General features: G+C 52.4%; 6 protein-coding genes across 6 annotated transcripts; 4 read left to right on the top strand and 2 right to left on the bottom strand.

Moving 5' to 3' along the window:
* Nucleotides 1-925: 925 nt before the first annotated feature.
* Nucleotides 926-1,705, top strand: Z519_02711 (uncharacterized protein; the record flags this gene model as incomplete). The annotated part of the gene is made up of 1 exon (XM_016760467.1): nt 926-1,705. The coding sequence occupies one exon, from the start codon at nt 926-928 to the stop codon at nt 1,703-1,705; it is 780 nt and encodes a 259-aa protein (XP_016623988.1).
* Nucleotides 1,706-2,339: 634 nt separating this feature from the next.
* Nucleotides 2,340-3,095, top strand: Z519_02712 (uncharacterized protein; the record flags this gene model as incomplete). Its single annotated transcript, XM_016760468.1, has 1 exon — nt 2,340-3,095. One exon carries the CDS (start codon nt 2,340-2,342, stop codon nt 3,093-3,095), a length of 756 nt encoding a protein of 251 aa, XP_016623989.1.
* A 240-nt stretch (nt 3,096-3,335) lies between these two features.
* Nucleotides 3,336-5,279, bottom strand: Z519_02713 (uncharacterized protein; the record flags this gene model as incomplete). Its single annotated transcript, XM_016760469.1, has 1 exon — nt 3,336-5,279. The coding sequence occupies one exon, from the start codon at nt 5,277-5,279 to the stop codon at nt 3,336-3,338; it is 1,944 nt and encodes a 647-aa protein (XP_016623990.1).
* Nucleotides 5,280-5,693: 414 nt separating this feature from the next.
* On the top strand, nt 5,694-7,298 carry Z519_02714 (uncharacterized protein; the record flags this gene model as incomplete). The annotated part of the gene is made up of 1 exon (XM_016760470.1): nt 5,694-7,298. One exon carries the CDS (start codon nt 5,694-5,696, stop codon nt 7,296-7,298), a length of 1,605 nt encoding a protein of 534 aa, XP_016623991.1.
* A 9,030-nt stretch (nt 7,299-16,328) lies between these two features.
* On the top strand, nt 16,329-16,780 carry Z519_02715 (uncharacterized protein; the record flags this gene model as incomplete). The annotated part of the gene is made up of 2 exons (XM_016760471.1): nt 16,329-16,351; nt 16,414-16,780. 2 exons carry the CDS (start codon nt 16,329-16,331, stop codon nt 16,778-16,780), a joined length of 390 nt encoding a protein of 129 aa, XP_016623992.1.
* A 1,624-nt stretch (nt 16,781-18,404) lies between these two features.
* Nucleotides 18,405-20,844, bottom strand: Z519_02716 (uncharacterized protein; the record flags this gene model as incomplete). Its single annotated transcript, XM_016760472.1, has 3 exons — nt 18,405-18,554; nt 18,606-20,661; nt 20,723-20,844. 3 exons carry the CDS (start codon nt 20,842-20,844, stop codon nt 18,405-18,407), a joined length of 2,328 nt encoding a protein of 775 aa, XP_016623993.1.
* Nucleotides 20,845-21,989: the final 1,145 nt, after the last annotated feature.

Below are 21,989 nucleotides of genomic sequence, written 5' to 3' on the forward strand. Positions count from 1 at the left end.
CATTGTTCCCCTATGTACCTTCTCCTTACCCACGCCAAGTTGACGTGTCGTCAATATGCGATCGAGAATTGCCTTCGGGCTCGACCCCCTTTGCGAAGTGAGATCTCAAGTCCCCACCAAAGGGTTTGACCCCAGCGTTTCTGGGAATGCTGTGGTGAGGTAGTGTGTCAGTATGGTGAAGGAAATCATTTGAGCGCCTCAAAGCTGAGAGACCTGGTCTTGCTACCTTCTTCGCCACTTCAGAGTGCACCTTGGATAGATGGAAAGTGAGAAGTGCTGCAGAGAGCGGGGGGAAGTCGTAGACGAACAGAATCTGTTACGACGGATGAAGAAATGACTTTGAAGATTCGGAGTATGCCATTTGATATCGCCGCGTTGACAGTGGCCGAAATCAAGCGTCGTCGGCCTTAAGCATCGCCAGCAACACAATAATAGCTGCTCAATGCTGGAAGAAAAAGGCAAAAAGTCTGCGAGCGACAATGACGTTGACTGAGGCGCATCGCAACTTCCTAATGCGGAACTTGCGTTTTTCAGTGTCCTTCAACCTTCTGCATCGGTATGGAGAACTAGACCAATGATATTGAAGCACCGAGTGCTACGTATGCAAAGAAGGGGAACATCCGCTAGGTGCATTACTCCAGAGCTAATCTCCAGGACGGAATTTCACCAGCGACCAGTGCACGACATGTCATGGAGATAATTGACATGTCGGAGATAGAACAGACTGCCAGCAAGGGGATATCGAGGATCGAGCAACCCTCCTGAAAATGTGACAAGGGATAAATTCGGGACACCCCCATCGAGCCTTCTCGGTCTGCCGGTATAACACCTGCCCAAACACTGCGGCGAAGGCAGAAGAAAAGGGCCGACAGCACCCTACCGAGCTTTGAGTGATCCCACTCAGGATCAAACAACACCTGCACCCATGTCTCCAGCACGGTTCACCAACAAACTTGCCGGCCAGCGTGTCCTTTTGGTCGGAGGCACTGGGGGAGTTGGCATCAGTGTCGCAAAGGCCCTAGTTGAATTCGGCGCTACAGTCATCCTCTCCTCGTCACGAGCGTCCAAGGTCGAGGATGTGTGCGCCCAGCTTGTCAGCGACTACCCAGCGGCCAAAGACCGCGTCTCAGGATTCGCTTGCGATCTAGCCAGTCTCAATGTCGAGGCCAATATCCAGGGTCTGTTCGAGAAGGTGGGCGAGGTTGACCATATTGTGTACATGGCCGGGGATCGACTGCCTATGATCCCGCTCGAGGAGGTTACTCTTGAGAAGTGGCAAAAATGTAACCAAGTTCGAACCATTGCTGCAATCCTGGTTGTCAAAATCGGAACAAAGTACATGAAGAAGGATCGACACTCCTCCATCGTCTTGACCGGCGGGTCCATCTCTGAAAAACCAATTGCTGGAGGATGGTCCATGCTAGCGCTCATTGGGGCTGGCTTGAATGGTCTGGCACGACAGTTGGCTTTTGACTTGGCACCCATCCGCGTCAACTGTGTCGCTCCTGGGGTCATCGAGACGGATCTTTGGCAGGGCATGGGTGAGGAAGGCAAGAAGGAATTCTTTGCGAACCATGAGAGCAAAATACCCACTGGGAAGGTTGGCCAGCCTGTGGACCTGGCCGAGGCGTATCTCTACTGCCTGAAAGACGCCAACGCGACAGGCATCGTGATCCATTCCAACAGCGGGACATTTTTGATGTGAGCAGATGGTAGGAGGGAATGGCATCTTCTCCTCAACTTGTATCAGCCCGTGCCGTTGCAATCAACTTGGGCCATGTTGGGATTCAGGGGAAGGGCTCGTACATGTGTAATCAAAAGAACTCCTTTCTTGCAACATCACTGTCCTCAACTTTTTCCACGAGAGCTATTTTTGGCACCGAGGCGTCCAAGCCAAAGGACTCAGCCTCGACGGTGACCGTTTCTAGCCTTATCACGTGTGCGGCTCGGCTTCCACTCCGCCCTATCTTCCATCCCAACTCCTTCTCGCTCTTATATTTCATACCTAGCAAGAAATCAGACATAGACTACTGAACTAGAAATTATACCGTTGAACCAAATTTATCTTTAGCGAATGTAATTTCAAGTCTGGCAAACACATCGAGCCTCACCAACAACAAATTCAGCACCAGCGGTCATTTTGAAAAAAGCGGCAAAGGGGGGAAGATCTCACCAAAGTCCCAGGACCTCAAGGGGAAAGAGACCACGATCCTGTATTCAGCGCTGTCAAGCTCAAGCGCCTGGCCTATACGGTCCACACATTGGCAGCCTTCGCTCTCTTCAAATCCACAAGATAGGACAAGTCTCCTGTGGCAAACCGAAAGCCCAACCCCCCAACCATGGCCACACGTCCCACCCACTCGCACACCGGCAAGCTCCTCCCCGCCATCCTGATGCTCCACGGCGGCGGGTCCAACAGCACAGTCTTCAAGATCCAGTCGCGGCGGCTGATCTGGAACCTGGAGAAGCAGTTCCGGTTCGTGTTCGCGCAGGCACCGATCGAAGGCACGGCGGGGTTCGGCATGCTGCCCGTGTTCGCGTCCTGCGCGCCCTTTTACCGCTGGGTGAGCCGGCGGTTCAAGGCGGGCGAGAGCGACGTGGAGGCGACACCGCATGCGGAGGTCGAGGCGCTGGACCGCGTCATCTTGGACGCCATGGAGGCCAACGGCGGGGTCGACGGATTCGCGGGCATCATAGGCTTCTCGCAGGGTGCCCGCCTCGTGCCCGGCCTGCTTCTGCGCCAGAAGATCCAGGAGCGCGATTTCGGGGAGAGTCGTTGGAAGTTCAAGTTCGGCGTCATGATCGGCGGGCCGTTCCCGCCCATCTCTGTCTCCGAAAAAGTCGACGTGAATGACTACGACCTCCTCAAACACGTCCCCACCGTGCACGCATGGGGCAGGGACGACCATGTGAAGCCCGGGTGCGTCGAGATGATGAAAATGTGCGAGAACGACAATTGCTTCCAGATGGATTTTGCGGGTGGCCATCATCTCCCCCTGACGGATGTCGAGGCCAAGGATCTGTGCGATCTCATCATGGCCGCGTGGTATGCCGCTGGAGGCACATATGGGATCAGTGCAGACGAGACCTACTGAGGAGGTTATTGGAGGGGAGTTGGGGCGTGAGGATCGACCCGCATGCGACCTCTCTGGATGGGACGTCGAAAAATTAACGACATTTACGATGATAGAGTATAAAAACCCAAGTATTAGAACTTGAAAATAGGCTGCAGGACTAATCTCAAGCGCAACATTCATAAATTCCCTCTTCATCGTGCCAAATTCGTCGGATCTTGCTCGAAACCAGGCATGAGGGATCATTTCGATTTCATCCATTTATCCCCCGCCAACCATATTCCCCACGGCCCCAGCTAACTCCGAAAACAAGATGCCCTTCAGCACGTTCTCGCCCTGATGCTCTGCCCAGTGGCCCGCGTCGATCAACCGGCGCTTCCAACCCTTCTTCTGTGCCTCACTGAGTTGCTCCCATTTCTTCAGCGTCTCCTGCTTTATGAGCTCGGCATCCGACTGTAGAATTTCGGTTGAGATTTCGCCCATAGGCTGCTCTCGCACGATAATGGTTTTTGGAGTTTCCAGGTTGGAGTTCTCCTCTACAAGGTTCTTTAGTGAGTCGGTTGCTGACGATAATGCAGAAGAGAGGGTGGAGGTCGTTTCGTCGGCGGAGCCTTTGAGCTTCTCCGTGGCACTATGTGCTGCGATAGGAATATCTGATGCGGCGGAACTCATCCTGTCCGCGAAAATATAGGGTCGGGCGACAAGTTCGCGCATGCGCGGTGACAGCCAACCCGGGGCGCCGAGGATGGGCGGTACGGCGCCACGAATCTCGCAGAATGCCTGCATAAGGAAAGCAACAAGACCAACGACCACAAGCGCGAAGAAAACGCTGAATGATGTCTGCACCGCCTCGGAGCGGCCTGGAGGGATGAGCACGTATCGTGGCGTCTTGGCTGAGGTTGCGGAGAAAGGACGGAGAGGAAGATAATGGACCACGACACATTTGTCAACGCCTACAGAGGCCAGGCGAAGGGACTGAGGTCCAACTGCTTTGGTGACGGGAAGGGTTGGTCCGACAAAGCTCGAGAAGACAAGTCGAGTAAGAGGCCCATTATGGACGGCTTTGAAGAATGCGTATGATCTGAAAACTCCCAGTCCAGCCTCCCGCGAGTAGTCGAGCGCCAACACCTCTATCGAACTGTCCTCTCCAGACTGTCCTGCTACAGCAATCGCGAACTGCTTCTCGCCTTGCTCCGACTCGGCCAGGCCGCACACATCCAGTCCAACTGCCGCCTTGATAGATTTATTGAGCTGTTTGCGCAGGGAGATGCGGGCTTGCGAACAATCTTGACTTATTCGAAGAACTAATAGATCTGCCCCCGTTCGTGACGGTCGGTTCCTGAGAAGTAGTAGATGGCGAGGGGTTAGAAAGCGCAAAGCTCGAAATTTGGGTCGCTGCGAGGGAGGCAGTGATGTGGATATTTCAGAAGCCCGGAAAAGAGAGGTCGGGACATCGGGTTTAGACGAAGGCGGAAGATGCTGCAGAAAGACTTCGTCATCCGTACAATACGCAAGGAGGTAGCCACCCTTCTCGCCCTCCTCCATCGTCAAATCTACGTCCCCTGCCTCACGACTGCCAAGCTCGATGCGAGAAACCTCATCATCCGGCCCCGGTTTTGGATTTGGGCGGAACACTATCACTTCGTTGTTTGATGCAAGTCCAGACGCGATAGCGGCAAGCCGGGTTTGGCCAGTTTTCTGGGTAGGGGAAAACCGTAGAACTCTCTGGTATGTGTCGATTTTGGTAGTTGTCGCAGGCCTGAACAATGCGGTCCGGCCCAGTGGTTGTGAGTCTGGTGCTGGAGCCAGCGGTTTCTCTCCACCTCCATCCACGGTGCTCCCATCAGCCCTCCTTTTCCGGGCGGGCAGCCCAATCCTGAAGGATCTGAGATGCTCATTCCTTCCCGCATTCTGGTCGGCAACAGAGCTGTTGATGCCAGCAAAAGCAGTCAATGATGCAGCGGACGAATCAGCAATGGCGAGACTCGTAACGGAGTCTTCATTGCTGGCAAGTTCGATATCAATGACTTCCTTCAACTGGTTCCGCTGGGACGTGTCGATGAGGGAGATTTTGTTAGGAACTCCAGTCGATGACGAGCCTCCGCCTCCACCGACGAGCAGGAAATCTGGGTTGAGAGGATCAAAGTCGGCGGCGTAGAGGGGGTAAGAGAGTTGTGTCCTGGAAGAGGACACGTTGGGCGCCATCTCAGGGGAGGTTGAGTTGGCCCCGTCTGGTAGCGCTAGGGGAGATCGAAGAGGCAAGAGGATGGTCTGAGAGGTGCCTAGCAGGACTATCGGAATTATAGGATTATTCTCAGTGTTTGTGGTAGTGGTGGTGGTGTTGGTCAGCGGCGGCGACCAGCAGCCTGCGGCTGGGATGATATGGTGAGGTTCCAAAGTCCCAGAATCACAAATTGCGAGGTGCAAGAGGTGGACGTCAGTGCTTTTCACTTATCGATAAAGCTAGCGTGAACTCTATTTGGTCTCTCGTGCACAACACTAAAACAACTTGAACAACCAACTTGATCCAAGGTTTCAGAGCCCAACAGTTCTATTGCAGGCAAACATTATTGTCAATACTTGCACGGACGCCGATACTGCCATTTGCGTTTTCCAGTCATGCGCAGGAGATCGACATATGTCACTCACCCCAGTCACGCCGTCAATCCAGCTGATATTCAAGTCCGCCAACGACAGCTTCTGCTGGGGGCATTGAAAGCAGCCCGAGAAGAACGCTTGACTTTGGGTCTCGAAGAGCTGCCGGCAGAGATAGCCGAGTACTTGCGAGAATGCCATGAACTTCATGTTCGTTGGGCACCGGAACATCCCTACAACACTACGACTCCATTTCTGTCAAGGATCTCCCCTGGTTTACACATCCAATACACCCCTCTACACCAAGGTCAGGTCGATCGACTCTGCAATCTCCTCCATAGAGTGTTCGGGAAACAGCTTCGATGTGACTCGCCAGACGCAACCTTCATCAGTCCTCCATTGATATCAGAACGCTTCGCTCAAACCTCGTCCCTTCAGTACTATTCTCTCCTCTCTTCGCTCAAACATCTTGTGGCTTACATATACCATGCCGTTTGTGCACAAAACGACCTGCAGTGTTTGCATACGGTGTCGCTCATGAACATTGCTGATTCGGTGGACTTTGATTACGATAGCATCTCCCATGCTCTCACCTTTACTGTTTTCTGGTCAAAGCAACCTCCTGTATTCTACGATCCAATTGGCGACTTCACGACTCTTGATGCTTGGAACCTCGATGTGCAATCCGGAAAGGATGACAGGGTTGAGGTTGGTATCCTCAGTGCGTCCTCAGCAAACGAACCCTCGGACCTTCAGCTCTCTGGCTTCCTTACTGTCGTTGGAGAAGATGACCATCCGAAAGCCACGCTCTTCAGTTTCCCTTCGCGCCATCATTCTTTTGGCCCAGATCAGGCACGGTTCCAGAAATATACTGTTTCGTTTGACACGCCTACCGGGTTGCATCCGAACTTACGAATATCTTTTCCCTCCGCAGGCTCGCTGACCGAGCCTAAGAATAAACCCCCCGGAACTGTCTGTGCACTGCAGACCTATTTGACTCTTCCATCGCACATCTTTGCCGACAAATACGCCTTCCTCAGCAACGATCTGCTTTTTCAAAAACTACATCACGTCGGACAATTGCATTCTATTGCAGGCGAGACGGATCTGGAGGCCCCAGATTATGTTGTCAAAAAATGGGGATCAACGATGCTACTCGAACTCCAGGCACCGAATGGCAGTGCTGGAGAAGCGGGAGCTGCTAACGGAGTCTGGGATGTTACCATACCTCTACATCTACGATATCTAGAACCAAAGAACGGCAGCTCGTCGGAAGTCGAAATGCCTTGGCCTATTGTCTTCTGGGCTTGCACCGCTGAAGACGGGACCAAATTTCCCGTCAATCCTTTTGATAGGATTCAGCTGGGCTTTGAAGGATTATTCGGCCCTAGAACCATGTTTTACCATCTGGACCCAGCACCAGTCAAGGGTGATGCTCCAGGAAGGCTAGTAGAGCGTATCTCCGTGCCAGTCCTGAACCTCAAGGCAGCAAGTCCATGGTCGATCGAATCTCTGACGATTCTCGCTATTGCTCTCGGGTTTTTGTGGGTGCTGCTGAGGCTGAAGCCCATGTTTGGGAGAAGATCGACTGGGAACAACCAAGCCCCGACAACGAAGAAGAGGCAATGAGACAGGTTGCTTAGCGGCTCCTTCGTATACGCTCCCATTTGAGCGAAGCCGCCTCCCTTGTAACTGCAGAAAAGCTGCCCGAGCACTCTATATCATGCATTTCGTGACTATTCTACAACAAGTCTCACCGGACGAAGCTTAGAATGGTAGTCGAGCGACAAAGCCATCGCAAGCAAACCTTTGCGGCGAATTGCCTGACGGAATCCCCCTTGTCACCAGACGCACTACGCGTCCAAAGGCCCACACTTGCCTCAAGAGAAGTAGATATCGGCTCAGTCAATGGTATGCATGACAAACAATTGTCTCATTCGGTTCGTTTCAGTGGTGACTATCTTGACCGACCAGATACATTCGCTCCACAATTGCAACTACGTGCCTCGGAAAGCCTCACCATGCATCAATATCGGGAGTCATCTCCAGCTCATCGAAACAGGGTGAAGTATCTATTCATTTACAAAAATGCAGAAAATTATCAAGGACGATACAAGGATGATGCTTTCGCTGTCTTTCTCGTATCGCTAGTCACAAACAACGGGAGAAGCGACGAAGGGCTCAACCCGCCAAAAGACGGGAGCCTGTTCAACGGGTTCCGCTTGCAGGCGGATTCACAAAGCGGCCATTCTTCAACAATCTTAGATTCGATTGAAGATGCAAGAGGCGTGCCGAATGGATATGTCAAGTGCAGTCTGCGCAAAGTGCCAGATGTTTCGACATGTAAAACACGGTCGATGAGTGCCGGATGGGGACGAGTAAGGAAGTAACCTATTCCAAGGACCGCGAAGCATTTCCACGATCCTCAACATCCTCCAGACCTTTTGAGGCAGAACAAGGTCACACGTTCAGTGCAAGACCAGTGCAACCCCTGGAACCCGGCGGCCCATAAAGTGTTGATCCCAAGCCGCTGGCAGTAGTGGGTAACGGCAATTCAGGTCCTTTCGCAGCTGCAGCTCTACCGATAAATGTACTTATCATCCGACTGGAATTGGGAAGTTCGTCGGTGTTTTCGTGGATCGAGGAAGCGAGTGACGCTGCCGTCTGGGAGTGATTGTATCGCTCCTACTCGACGGTTTCGCGGATCGACGAAGTGAGTGATGCTGCTGCCCGGGAGTGAATGTGTGGCTCCTGATCGGCATTTTCGTGGATCGACGACGAGGTAAGTGAAGCCACCGTCCTAGGTGAATTTGACGACGCTCCTAATCAGCGTCTTCGTGGATCGACGAAGCGAGTGACGCCGTCCAGGGGAGGCCCTGACGCCCCTAAATGTGGTCGTTGTGGCCATCTGGGACAAGCGCAGTAACAGCAAGAATAGCAAGACCAGCGTGGGTGGTCGAGCTCCAGGAGGCAGTTAGAAGCCAGGCGCGGCTTCGTGCTATGTTTGCGGGTTGCGGCTATCTACGCCACACACACAATGCAACGATCGCCACTGAAGGCCAGGATGCTTTTGGTCGCTTTGAGAGACAAAATTGCTTGACTTTCGTCGATCCAGAACCTTGCCTGTGCACATCCTCCTGGGATCATCACATTAAAGGCGGCCACCTGGCGGCAACGATGTATTTCTTTGCTGGAGAAATTGCTTACAGGCGTCCACATTCTGAATCCGTTCGGCTGTTGGTCGCTGATGCTGGTGCACTAAGCCTACGGCCGTGGACACTTTGTCTTGCGCATTGCGCTCATGGACAACATGGGCGTCCATCTCCTCCTGCAAACACCGAACTTTGCCATATGCGAGTAGGATCCCGGACGCTTGAACCAGCAACAATGCGCACTTTCTCCACGAGTGATTGAAACTGCTAGAGCACATTCCCAGAAATATACCGCTTCTCAACAACAATGCATCTTTCCACAAAAGCCTTAATGCGATTTTCTGACACTACCTGGCAAGCAACCGTGAGATCCCGCTCAGCAGATATATTGCTCATCCGCCTACCCCCGACAACAGTGGCGGCCATGAGAAACTTCCACCTGATTCCAAGGCTGCTGACGCAATTCAATCATGGGTACATGTGTGTCATTATGCGGTTTCGGTGCTTTTTATGTTCATGTACCACGATGTTGTGGACAGATCCTCTCAATATACCAATGTCTCTTCGCGGGAAATTAGAATACGAGCTCGAGAAATATTTCTGCCTTCCTTCGAGTACTGTCAAAGAACAATCTTCCATCATCTGCGCGAACGGACCAGTCGGGCGTTGGATTGTGTCTCTGAGCTTGCAAGCCTGGAAAAGTACGGAGCGGTCCTATCGCACATGGTTTCGTGGGGGGCCGTGGCCGAAGAACTGGGAGATAGATTCTTCTCAGAAGAAGAAAAGAGCCAAGAGCATGTCAGAGGGTTGGTTTTCAAGGCACATGGCTGCTCGGAAGCCCAAGATCGGAGTCCTTGGATTCGAGGAAACGAAGTCACCTCCGGCTGTTCTTCTACGATTCACCTGCACTAGGCGCTGTGCTTGAAACCCTGCTTGCGAAGAGAGATACATTCTTTCAGGATGCGCTAAGTATATCGCTATGACAAGGCTTGTCGGAAGCCGCTCAAGTGGCATGCAAATCGGGAGCTACAGAGCAAGAGAGAGAACGAAACCCACGTATTGAAGACGTTGATGGCAGCACGAAATGCCCATAACTGGTCCACAGAATGCAGAAAGACGCCGACAGCGACTGGTAATTTGTAACCTCGGCGACCGCCAATAGCGAAAAGTGGTACAGATGTGAGCGAGAGGTGCCCAGCCCGGTGCCATTGACGATGTCCAATTTCCTGTCAACCACACTGAAGGGGAGAAGGACCCGCCATTCAATGAGTGACAACGACAACGATGAGCCTGCGGTCCCTGCAGAGCTTTACGACTCACCTTGCCTCCTCCTGCCTTGGACCACCTACTTCTTCAAAGTTAAGACCAAGTCGAGCCAAGTTGACAAACCTCCGAAGCGTTGTTATTTCTCTTGTTTGCTCAATCGCCCTGCACAAGAGAAACACGGGTCAAGAAGCGAAGACTAGAAGGGGGCATTCATCTGCCCCGAAGCCTCCGAGAGTCGCTTTTCACCATTTCCGTGCTTCAGTTTCTAGCTGCGTTCGAGCGATGTTCAAGTGGTTGCCACCATACATACAATGGAGATGAGTTGTCAGGCTACCTACCTTCTGTCGGAGTTGATTCCGTCTTGATTTGGGACGAACGACATGCAGTTCGAATTGCTCCGGGGAAGGAAAGAAAAGAAATATACTCTAAGGAGAGGGAAAGGTCAGGTTGGCGAATACACTTGCAGTAGTTTCCCCTGCTACGAACGAGCTACTCCGGATCGATAACTCCTAAAAACGAGACCTGATCCGCCTTTTTCTTGCTTTGCCATTCGCCCAGCTCTAGCAGCTCCTACTGACTACCGCTAGCGTTTAAGTACTTCATTAATACTAACTTGCAAGTATCGGTGTGTCTTTTACCACCACTCGTGCCTCTTCTCTGGGTGCGAGTCCAGACTTGTATGTAATCCAATTCGGTGTACTAGAAGCTCTTCGTACTCGGTGATGGTGATCAAAATCCCCCACCGCATGATCTCGTTGTCCCTGTCGTCTTTGAGAGTTTCTCCGATCAAAGACATACATGGTTTCAGCCTTTTGACCTGCTAGCTTCCTGCTCTAGCCCCCACGTGGCTGGCGTAGTCCTGCTCCAGGACTTTGCTGCTCCCGCTGGTGCCATTGCTCGATCTGCGAAAAGGTACTCCTTGGCCTCCTCTCGGGCGAACGCCAGGACAAAATTGGCTTCTAAGGCCTGTGTCGCCTCGATATGCGCGCCCACGAACATTTTCTAACCAGCAGAAAAAGGCTCTCCTAGGGTCATATCTACGACTCCTCGGCTCCATGTTTGAGGCAGCCTTCCCGTCTGCCGACCCGTCAACTGCGCGTCCCGATGAGTTTTGTGTTGTCCTACCGTCTATTCAAGATATTCTAGATTCATGGTCAGTGAAAAGCTAGCAGTTGAGCTAACAATGAATAACCCTTTCCCCCACGCCCGTGTATCTCGGTCCCATGATCTTCGCATGAAATGCCGACGAGGATACTTGAACTCGATCACTGAATCCCCAAGGGATCATCGTTGTCAGTTGTTGTATGGACACATATATACGCTAGCGTAGCAGCAACGAAGATGAAGAGAGGGCGGAGAAGGGCCAGAAGACTTTTCTTTCACAGTAGGGTCCTTATCGAGATGATACACTCCCGTCCCTGCTTTGGTGCTCCTTGCTGACACCATCACTGCTGACTGTAGGCCGGAAAAAGTGCCTCCTCCGTCACTGTAAAGCTTTACGCCGCCCGAACTGCGCAGGAAGGGACGTGTGGTTCGTCAAGGTATTCATCCTCTAGTCAGGTTGCTTAGGTGGGTGCAAGATGTCCCTCATCATAAAGTCATCCGCATGTTCTCGACGGAGTGTGGCAAACCTGTCTAGAATATAAGGTGATGAACGTGAACAAGTAAAAGAAAATTTTAGCTTCTGGACACCTTAAAATTATTATCTCAAGGTGCCCACGCGACAGTGTTCGCCTTGGGAACGTGCTGCTTCCTGTCAAGTGAGATGTCCGTGGAATTCTCAACGCGGCCCTGTTCTCTGGGATAGAATGAGACAGGGAGGAACGCGGACGCAGTGATAATCGCATGGAATGCCGAGTTTAAAGCGACTGGCGGGATCGAGCTTCTGGACACAGGAGCTCAGTGAGCAATGCCCAACTCTTTGATCCAGATGTGGTGTGTATCATATCTGGCCATGAAGCGTGAGAACTCTTGAGCGATGTTGACTGGTGTATGAGAATGGCCACAGGCTGCATAGACGGATGTTCTCAGCCTCATTGTTTCGCCCTCCAACTTGAGGCACAGTGTAGACAGAAACGCAGAAGAGGATCGTAGTAGATGGATCTGGGCCGGAGGGAAAAGGGGTCAGGCTACGGAAATCTTAGCCTGATGTAAGTCAACGTTTCGGTGCAGGTAGGGCGGGCGTCTCGTAGGGATGGATCCCCGGACCGTAGCCGGTGACCAGCGCCTTCAAAACAGAGTCCTTTTCTGTTTCTGTTTGCCTTCCCAGCGTCAAAAAGTCTGAGAGACGAGGGCTCAGAAATCCAAAGGGCCTGGGAACTTTGGAGCGCTGGAAACAGTGCGTCGACAGGTATCCGTCAACAGCGGGAAGGCTGGAGACTTGTGGCGCCCGAAAGATGAATGAGATAGCCATCGAGAGCACCGCATCTCTTTCAACATCGACTGAACAGGAATTCCTGCACGAAGCCGTGCATACGAGCGTCGACAGCTCACGATGGTGGTGCAGGAGAGGCGTCCACGGAGATGGAGTCCTAACTCCCTTGCCTTAGAGGATTAGTGAGAGAGATTGGGCACTAACTAACCAAGAAAGCGTCCTTAACGAGCTGTTGCCTTGCACTAAGAACATGGGACCGAGCTTGCAGAGAGTAAGCTTGCTTCTGCACTCTCTGATGTCCACTCTTGACCGACGAGCAGGCAACCGAGCACCCATGCTGATGCTCAGACTCGTACCGCGGCGTGTTTTCCTTCCGGGGAACCCCTAACCGTAAATTAGGTTGAAGACCGGGGTCTGTCTGTTTCAAATGACCCACCAAGAGGATCACATTTGGGTAAATTGCAAACTTTCTCACCGCCCAGCATCCCCGAAGCAATCAGAGAAAAAGCCAAACAGGGCGTAAAATCAATAAATTCAAAGCTTTTGTACTTGTGCAAGTCACTTGATCAACACAACTGGCGCATTTTTGGAATTGTGGATGCGCTACTGTGTAGATCAGCGGCAAAGGGTTCTCGACGCAAATCCTTGACACCTCAGTGGTGAGGCAGCTGAGAATTACAAGGAGGTGCGACCGAATCGAATTCCAGAAACAAGGAAGGCAACCATTCGCGTCGTCTTTCCATCCGACGTGGATCAAGGCTGGGACGAGTGCACACGGTCCAGACGCTGGTACCAGTCTTGTTGCACCTGTCAAATAGTGTTGCAACCTGTCAGTTAGTGGCTGCCTTTCGATGGCGATGTTGGAAGACGCCACTGAGGGTCTATCGACTTGGGAGAGTCATTTCAGTGGGGTGTACCTGTAAAGAACGGACTGCCTCTCACCAAGGTTTCAGTGACCGCTCCATCGGCGTGGCGGTGGAGCTGGTGACGCTTGTGTGGCTCGCGCAGAGGCCACTAGAGCTGACAGAGCAGACTCGCGGTTGCTTCTTGAGGTGATCTGAACCACCCTTTCGTCGTCGTACCCCGTCCCGAAAGACAGAAGTTCCAAGGTTGGCTTTGATCAGAGCAGGCTCCGACAAGAGTTTTGCCGTCTCTGGATACCATTCGCCCCAGGACGAGTCATGATGAGATGAAGATTTCGGCAGTGCAGGCTCCAGACGTGGTAGGCTCCCTTTAATGCCTCATGTTCTGGGGTATCATCTCATTTGCCATCGTGGCTATGCTAGGGTGCAAATAGAAGGAAGCAATGTCCATGACGTGTTGGCAAAAGCAAGAACTGGACAAGTAGTCTTGATTTGAAGTACTGATGGCACCCCTTAGCAGCGGATAACGACTTACCTACGACACTTTGACTCCCAAGTCCCCAAAAACCCTTCGCTAGTTCATCTGTTCAGGAATCAAAATTGTCGGTGGCGAGGGTACTATCATTCGAGAAGGTTCGACATCCTTCAGCTCTCTCATCCCGCCAGGGTCTTCGATTCATCTTTGAAATTTTTCTGGATTAAAGAGCCGGCCCTCATGCTTGTGTCCGGACCTTTGAGGTTGGCATTTTTGATAGGAGGGCCGATCGGGGCTGAGCATTCGCCACGGCCAATGAAGCCCTTTACGAAAGAAATGCTCAGTGATTGACATGCTGATGCTGTTCTTCGTAGTCCAGACCCTTGCACAGAGCTGTAACAACGTAGCAATAAGCTGACCAGCGAGGACCAACAGAAGTTATCCTGGTAAGGCTGTGCAGCGATGTGCGGCTGTAGCCTCATGTATAACAGAGCGAACCAAGGCCCTCGAGACTTTGAGTATGCCAGGTTGTGAGGGTCAGCGCCCGTCTATACACGTTGGGAGCAGCATCAGCTGTTGTTGATAGAGGATCAAACCTGTCAGTAGGTACAGAGAAAAGGAGGAGAAATCCAAGGAAGAGGGCGAGCTGAAGTTGCAAGATATGCTCGCTTGGACGAGCTGAAAATGGCATTTAGTGTCGCAGACAATAGTTTTTCCGCATTCCTAAGAGGGTAAGTGCAAAAGTACCGTTTTCAAGGTTCGGCTGGTCTCGGGGCGCGCCGAGCGCTCACCAGCCACGTGCTGTGGCAGTGTCTGTGTGGCGCCAATACTAGTACCATATTAGGACGTACTAGCACTAGCTCCTGTACTAGCTTCATGAACGCCAACTTCACTCTCAACGTCAGTTCAACCTCCTTTCCATAAGTTCACTCTTAATCCTTCCGTAACAACACTGACCACAGGTCGGTGTGAAAGAGCCGCTCACTCTGCTCCCTATCTCACCATATTCATCTGAGGTAGCCAGTTTCAGGATTGCAGTCATTACAGTTCTTGCTCGCATCATACTTGGCCTTTGCGGGCCGGAACGTTTCTTCACAAAAAAAATGAGCTGGAGAAAACCTGCAGAGGTTGAGCTCCCTAGCAGCAGGACTGGATCAATCTCAGACCTGGAGTCACAATTAGATGTTTTGGCGCATCCAGGACCATGCGCACGTGATAGCATCGCGGGATGCGTCAAACTGGGGGCCGCAAACGACGAACGTTGTGTGCTGTTCAGACTAACTTCAGTTTCATGACGCTTTGCAAACTACACGGTAGGAGGGCCTTTCTCAGCGAGCGACAGAGCGTTCTCTATTGTCTGTGACGAAGATGTCCCCACCCCGCGTGACGGACACCTCTCCACAACAATGAATGACCTGCTACTATCCAACACGGGCAATGGACCTTCGGTTCGATCCACGACTCCGTCGCTTTCTTCACAAGACAGATCCTCGACCTCGTCGACCGTCGTGTGCAGACACTGGTAAACAAAAAGATTCAATCGTCGTTTCGTCCCACATATCTGATTCTTACAATTCAATTCGCACTGAGCAGTCAGTTCCATTCTGCCCTTGAAGTCACCTAAACTCTCTCCGACGAACAGAGCACATGTAAGTCATCAAACATGCACGACCAGAGATGGCGAGCAGCATTCGCTTGCTGGAAGAAAAGAACAGCTTAATCTGAAACACTTTTGTCGACACAGCAAAGCAGATACTCTCCAAGAAATTAGATCGAGTACTCGGCAGAGCACGTGCGTGCAAGTTTCCTTCCCCGGACAGCTCCTCCTCCTCCTTTACCTTCTGGCATTATGCTGGTCGGCATAGCCCCACCCTCGCACAGTCGGACTGCCGGCTGGTAGGCTTCGGAGTGAGGCTCTTGCAGACCACGGATCCACAACCCAGCGTCCTCCTCTTGTGCAGCCAGGCGTGGGATATGGTCGTCCTGTCACAAAGGGATGATACAACGGCCAAGTCTGACTTGAACATTGCCCAAGGATGCAGGTCGGCAGATTGGAGAACGGGAAAAATATCTCAGCACGCGGCGCAAGACGCCCGAAAAGGTTAGCTCCATGTGTCAGCCTTCGAATCAGGACGCATGAATCTTGGGGATCTTGGGGGCTTAGTGCAGCCTGCTGCCCATTGATAGGCTGGACGGGCCTTAGCTCCAGTTGGCACTGTCTCATTGGCCAACGGAAGGCATAGTGCTTGCCTGGTCAGTTCTGTTCGGGGTCATCCTGCTCCCCCCTCCCACACTCATCTCGTTTTCCTCCCTCGACTCCCTTCTTTATATGATATTGCGTTGTTTTACACCAGATGAGCAAGTTTTGTCTCCATTGTTTGAGCCATCAGTTTGCCATCGGTTTGGAGTTCTTGGGCACTCGGACTGTCGATATCGGAGGTCTTTGATATGGACACAATCCCAGCCAGCGTCCCGCAAGATATCAGGTTCTGTACCGCGAAGATACCTACCCACCTTGGGCAGTCAGTCATGGCACCGGTGAAAAGAGAAGAGTGCGTCCTTTGGTTTTTGCGGTCAAGAAATGTTTTCAATGCTGATGCTTGTTACGACGCAGCCGCCGCCGGATCCCATTGACGGCATTCACTTTGCTTACCGTCCCAGAGGACCCCATGCTGTCTGTCTATCTTAGAAACAAGGAAGCCATCGACATCAGCATGGAAAGAAGGATGTCCAGATCAAAGCCGGAAGCACGTTCGAGCCCTTGTGCAGCTTCAGACTCAGCCAACGGTCGTCCCCAGCTGCACCATGTTGGCGACTCCTCAATCGATAAGGACCAGGTCACTAGCAAGCTCCATGCCTCCGGGATGGAACTCGAACTCGACAAGTTCATGGGCACTATCACGGCAACAGAGTCGCCCGATGCCGTCATCAAGACAATTGCTTCGACCAAGGGAATACCGTTTTACGACAGGGGAAAGTAAGACTGAACGCCATTCCCCACACCCGGGTCGGCATATCACATGAAGCTTGTGAGCGGCATATTGCAGAGGAAGCCGCCACGCTCAACTGTGCGCAGAGCTGTGGGGTTCGTTGAACAGGAACTCGTGAGAAGGGTCATGTGACATCATGTACAAATTCCTCGACTTGGGTCACCATGTCATTTTCCTGCTTCATTCCTTGCTTGACGGTCTCACAATATACTTGTATGTAACAGCGTCGGGCGGAAACAATACTGGTACCAGAAACCAGGTCGTGTTAGTATTTTATATCTAGTTGTCCTGAATCCGGGACGAGGCGAGGCGGTTACGAGATGTGAATAGCATTCTCCCTCAGCAAGATTGCGACACAGATCGGGAGATAGAGAGAAGGGAAGGCAGGGGACGCGCGGGGAAAGAGAAGGGGGGACTGTATTTATATTTTACCCAGCTATGGAATATTTGGAAGTCGTGGAGTCCACCTTCAGCCTAGGACGACTCGTCAACGAGGTCAAAGGCATATAATCCACCGGACTTGTGACGGTAGGAGAGAAGAAGTGGTTGTACACACCAATCGCACATAGCGGCGAGGTGGACACTCCACACCTTGGTTTCCTGCACATAGTGCCCCTCAAGTGTGTGTGGTTCTTGTCTTGACTTCGGGAGACTCTTCGCTCTGGCATATCAAATTATCAATTACACGTCAGGTGCTCGACCAGTGACTGACTGACTGACTGACTGACTGGCTGGCTGGCTGGCTGGCTGGCTGGCTGGCTGGCTGGATTCTGCTCCCCCAATGGGCGTTGCGATGTCCTAGTAGCTATTAATGCAGCATACACCCATTTTATGGATACATGATGCACAGTCGGCCTGATCTACCTACGAGGGACAATTGTCAAGAACAGCATAGGTACTTCAGTGGACCGTCGGGTTGCAAAATGTGTATTAAAAACAGTCCTGGTTGTTTCGAAACGAAGTAGAATGTCGCATCGGTCGTTACCCTGTGTGAGACCTCCCCATTTTCTCTGCTCGGTTGTCGTGCCCCCTGTCCTCCTAGATATCAATGTCGACTCGTATTTTGCTTCCCCTCGTCGAGCTACGTTGTTTGTTTTCTATTTTATTGTTACCTCTGGATTTTCGTATTGCGGATCTTAAGCCAGCGCTCAAGGCTTCTCCTTTGACTTGGAGGAAAGCCCAAGATGACTAGCTGCAAAGTTCCCCTACTGTTTAGAGCCAGAAGACGAAATTCATTGTCCGATTCGGCCCGCGCCGCCTCCACTCTTACTTGCTGATTTTTCGACGGTCTTGATTCGATGCATAATCATTTGCATCCCCGCATCGCTCCAGATACCACTCATTGATTTGCTGGTGGCTGGTTGAAACCATTTGAGACCGCCTTAAATGTCGTATACATTCCACATTTGCCCGACCTCAGACATCCACGCATAGCATTCCCTGAGTTCCACGCCCCAGATTGTGGCCCCTGACCGGGTCCATCCAGGTGTTGTTGATCTTGTCGACCTGTCGGGTAAGGAAGGCAAAATGCTTCGTCTGGAAGGATCGCCTGAAACCGATTTTGCAGCGGAGATCTGCCAGGATCGCCGCTAGCGGCTTCCTGATCTCTTCGGGTTCAGACGTCGGTCATTTGCAGGTCACGTTCAGCGGCGGTGGGGGGTTGAACGTGCAACGTATACAGCGAGGCATTGTTCGCAAGCGACAAAGCAAAGTCGGTGCACCCAAATTGCTTTGTCGAGAAGTCATATGTCATGTGGCGCTTCAACTGGAAAAACGTCAGCGGCAGAAGGAATCGGCTGATAGTCCCTAGACACACCGATGCAAGTCTTACTCCCAGCCAGAGACATCGTTCAGCCCGCGGTGCTGCATGGCTTGGCAGTTCTAATGCGCGTTCATCTTCGTCGACCACTTGTCCCTCAAAGAAATCTGACGGGAAGTAATATGGCGCCCAAACTAGGCCACGGATGGGAAAGTCTTCAGGCAACTGTCTTCCCGTGCCCGATTGCTGTTGAGGGAACTCCTTTGACTCGACGTGCGCATCAAACACTCCGGATCTGCTCAAGCTGTTCAAAGCAACGACCAATAACTCCCATGGAACATAATTTTCGACGTAGATCAGGGCACCGGGAACGTATGACAACGACCAAAGGAATGCTAACGTAAGGTGTAGGAAAGGAACGATGTTGCGGTCTCCAAGCTTACCAGCTACTATGGACATTGCCCGTGACCAAACGGGAAGAACGTAAGACGTAACTTCATCCGCCGACGCAAATTTGTCATGAAGTCGAAAGTCGCGTGGTACGGAGGCCTGACGGAAGTTGCTTGCATCGATCGGTCCACTTTCTTCCCAGAATTCGCGGTGAATGCGCTCTTTAGCCATGGGATCCGGGGCGGTTATGGTACTCCACTCCTCCTGCTGCTGCTCTAACTGAGAACCCCTAAGTTTATCGTGGTTAGCACGGAAGGCCTTCCAGAGGAAATTCTCCTCCGAGCCAAAGTCAAAAAGGCATGCGATCAGGGCCGAGGCTACCTCTGGGCCCTGGACTTTCCAATCGGCACCAGATCTTGTGATGTGGCTGTCTAATTCCAAAGTAAATCGATCAATCTGAACGCGATATTCGTTGATAGAACCCTTTGTGAACAAAAGTCCGGCGGCGGTAACCAGAGAACTCTCGAGCTTAGAATATTTGGAAGTGCTGGATTCCACTTTGAGTTTTTGGCTCGGTGTCGTGGATCCCTCCAAAAGCGGACTAAACAGAAGCATGATCGAGTCCCTGGCGTTGGGAAACGGGTTGATACTGATTAGAGCCTTGGAATAGTAAAACAACTGGCAAACAATATGAGGCCTGGCCAACACTGCGAGGTGATGCTGAATTCTGCCAGTGTCGGGCGAGCGGTCGGCGGCTTTGTGGTACCACATACGAGCGACGTTGGACCAGGTTTCCCGATCCCGCATATCGGCCTCTTCAATAGCCATGCGATAGCGAGCAAGGTCGCCTAAGCATTCTATCCAGGTCTCGTGAAAGGCGGGAACTGATTCCATGAGAAGCCCCATCATTTGATAGGCGAGGTATACAAAGCTCAGCATGTGCTCCAGAGAATACGGGAGACGATGGCGGAGCAGCTCCAGGAAAGAATGGATTCCATGTCTCCACATGCGCGCAGGCATTGCATATTTGGTGGGCAGACGCCGCAACGCTGGCGACGCCGTCGGGTGTTGAGAGGCCAAGAAGAAGTCATGATGCTCGTGGAGGAGTGTGCGGTGCAAGGCTATTAAGGCCTGCCATTGCTCATTGGAGAGCTTGTTGGTCGTTTGAGCTTGCTGGGCACATATTTCCACACACTTCTTCTCTACCATGACAAGTCCGGCGTAGATGCCCTTGACCTCATTGACCAGCTGTTCCAAGGATATAGGCCGTGTCTCGGGCTGGTGTAGTGGCTTTGTCGTGTCGGCGTAGGCACAGGGATCATCTGGGTCTTGGTACGAGTGGGATGAAGTGGGCCGAGGGTTCCTATAAATCTTCCTTTCCGCCCCGGAACAATGGACCAGAGCACCGGAGTTTTGTGGCCGAGGAGACGAGACGGGCGTCTGCTGCGCCGATTGGTAGCCCTCTACGCCCGCTGAAGGGGACCGCGCTCTACTTGAATCCGGGGGTGGGGACTGGACATGCGTGCTTTCGTGGTCGTAGCGGGTCCGGGAGTAACCTGGCGAGGCCGAACCAGGCCGTATCTTGTTAGGACGGTATTCTGGTTCAACCGCAGGCCGCTTCGTGGGTCTGGGAGGATCTGCAATGCTCAACTGCTGCAAAGACTCGCTCGGCTCCTTTTTGACTCTTGGTGGCGACGAATCGGGTTGATGACTCCTGCTGGTCCTATGGCCACGAAAGATTCAGAACAGGAATGGGACATTGGAGAGGGAGAGGTCCTCCGTACCTGGGCTGTTGATGCTGTTGACGAACCTGGGAATCAGCCGAAGATCCGGCATGGGCCGATCCGCCACCGGGGCTGGATTTCAAGTGCGGGATTCGTTTGGAGTCTCCGGAGTAATAAGCCATGGCAAAGTCCTGGAGTTCAAAGGGCCCTTTGGCGTTAGCCCCTGGTGGCACAAGGTGGCACCGAATTTGCCCGGATTTTTCTCGGCTCTTGCAAAGGATGTGGTCTTTCGGAACTTTGGGGCTTTGGGGCTTTTTGCTGGTTTTTTTGGGGCTGGAGAACGGTCCCAACTTACCCTAAAAGCTCGGGTTTCAAAGACAGGGAAATAGAATCAGGTGCTTGTAAAGAGGATCACGATGCCAGAACGCGCGCTATTGGCTTCCAGAGACGAAATATGAGAGAATTGACCCTGTCTTGGTGTTACTGATAGCAGAACACAGTCCATATGGGATGAAGAACCTCACAAAGCTCCTACCTGGCTCCGGCTGTGAGGATATTTCTTTTAAAGGGAAGTTTTAGGCCCTGGCCCGTCCTGAGGCTGATGAAATTGGGATTGGATCCTGAACGCCGAAATGATGCGTGATGGCAGTAGCAAAAAGGGTGGACTGGCAGGTGACACTAAAGCAAGGACTTTTCCAAGGGGGGGATGCAAGGGACATTGGTGCGAACCATGCGAACCACGCGCCCCCACCGGGGCCAAGACAAAAGGCAACCCCCGCGGCTCCGCGAGAGACCCACAGTGTGGAGGATATCATCCAATGGCCGACAGCCACCAAACCCGGACACACAGCCAAGCTTCGTCACGGGTCTTGGCCCCAAAAGCCTCCCTCGACAGCTCGCAATATTTGCCAGTTGCCATACTCATGACGGACGAGAGAAAATCGCCAGGTGAAATGAAGTTTTAGCAGAGTTGAAGGGGCTCTGAAGTCATTCTTATACCTTCGTTTCCCTTATGATTTGCTAGGGCGTATACCATGACTCATCAATCAGTCCATCTGTCCTTTTGCCGATCACCGCTTTTGGCTCCTTCGCTTCCCCCACGATGCCGTTAAGGCTGAGAGTGAGGTTGAGGGCCAGAGAGAAAGTACGGGGCACTATACTCTGTGTCTGGGGCACTCAGGTATGGAGAGCTCGGGTCCGCTCCTGTCGTTGAGGCTCTGCTCGTCCCTGCACCAGCCGCCTCGCTTTTACAATTTGCGAACCAGTGTCCCCTTGAAGCTTGGGTCTGAACAGCCGCGGCCGGGCGCTGAGCTTGATCTCGGCCTGA

This window comes from Cladophialophora bantiana, assembly GCF_000835475.1.
Source record: "Cladophialophora bantiana CBS 173.52 unplaced genomic scaffold supercont1.3, whole genome shotgun sequence".
NCBI classification, from domain to species: domain Eukaryota; kingdom Fungi; phylum Ascomycota; class Eurotiomycetes; order Chaetothyriales; family Herpotrichiellaceae; genus Cladophialophora; species Cladophialophora bantiana.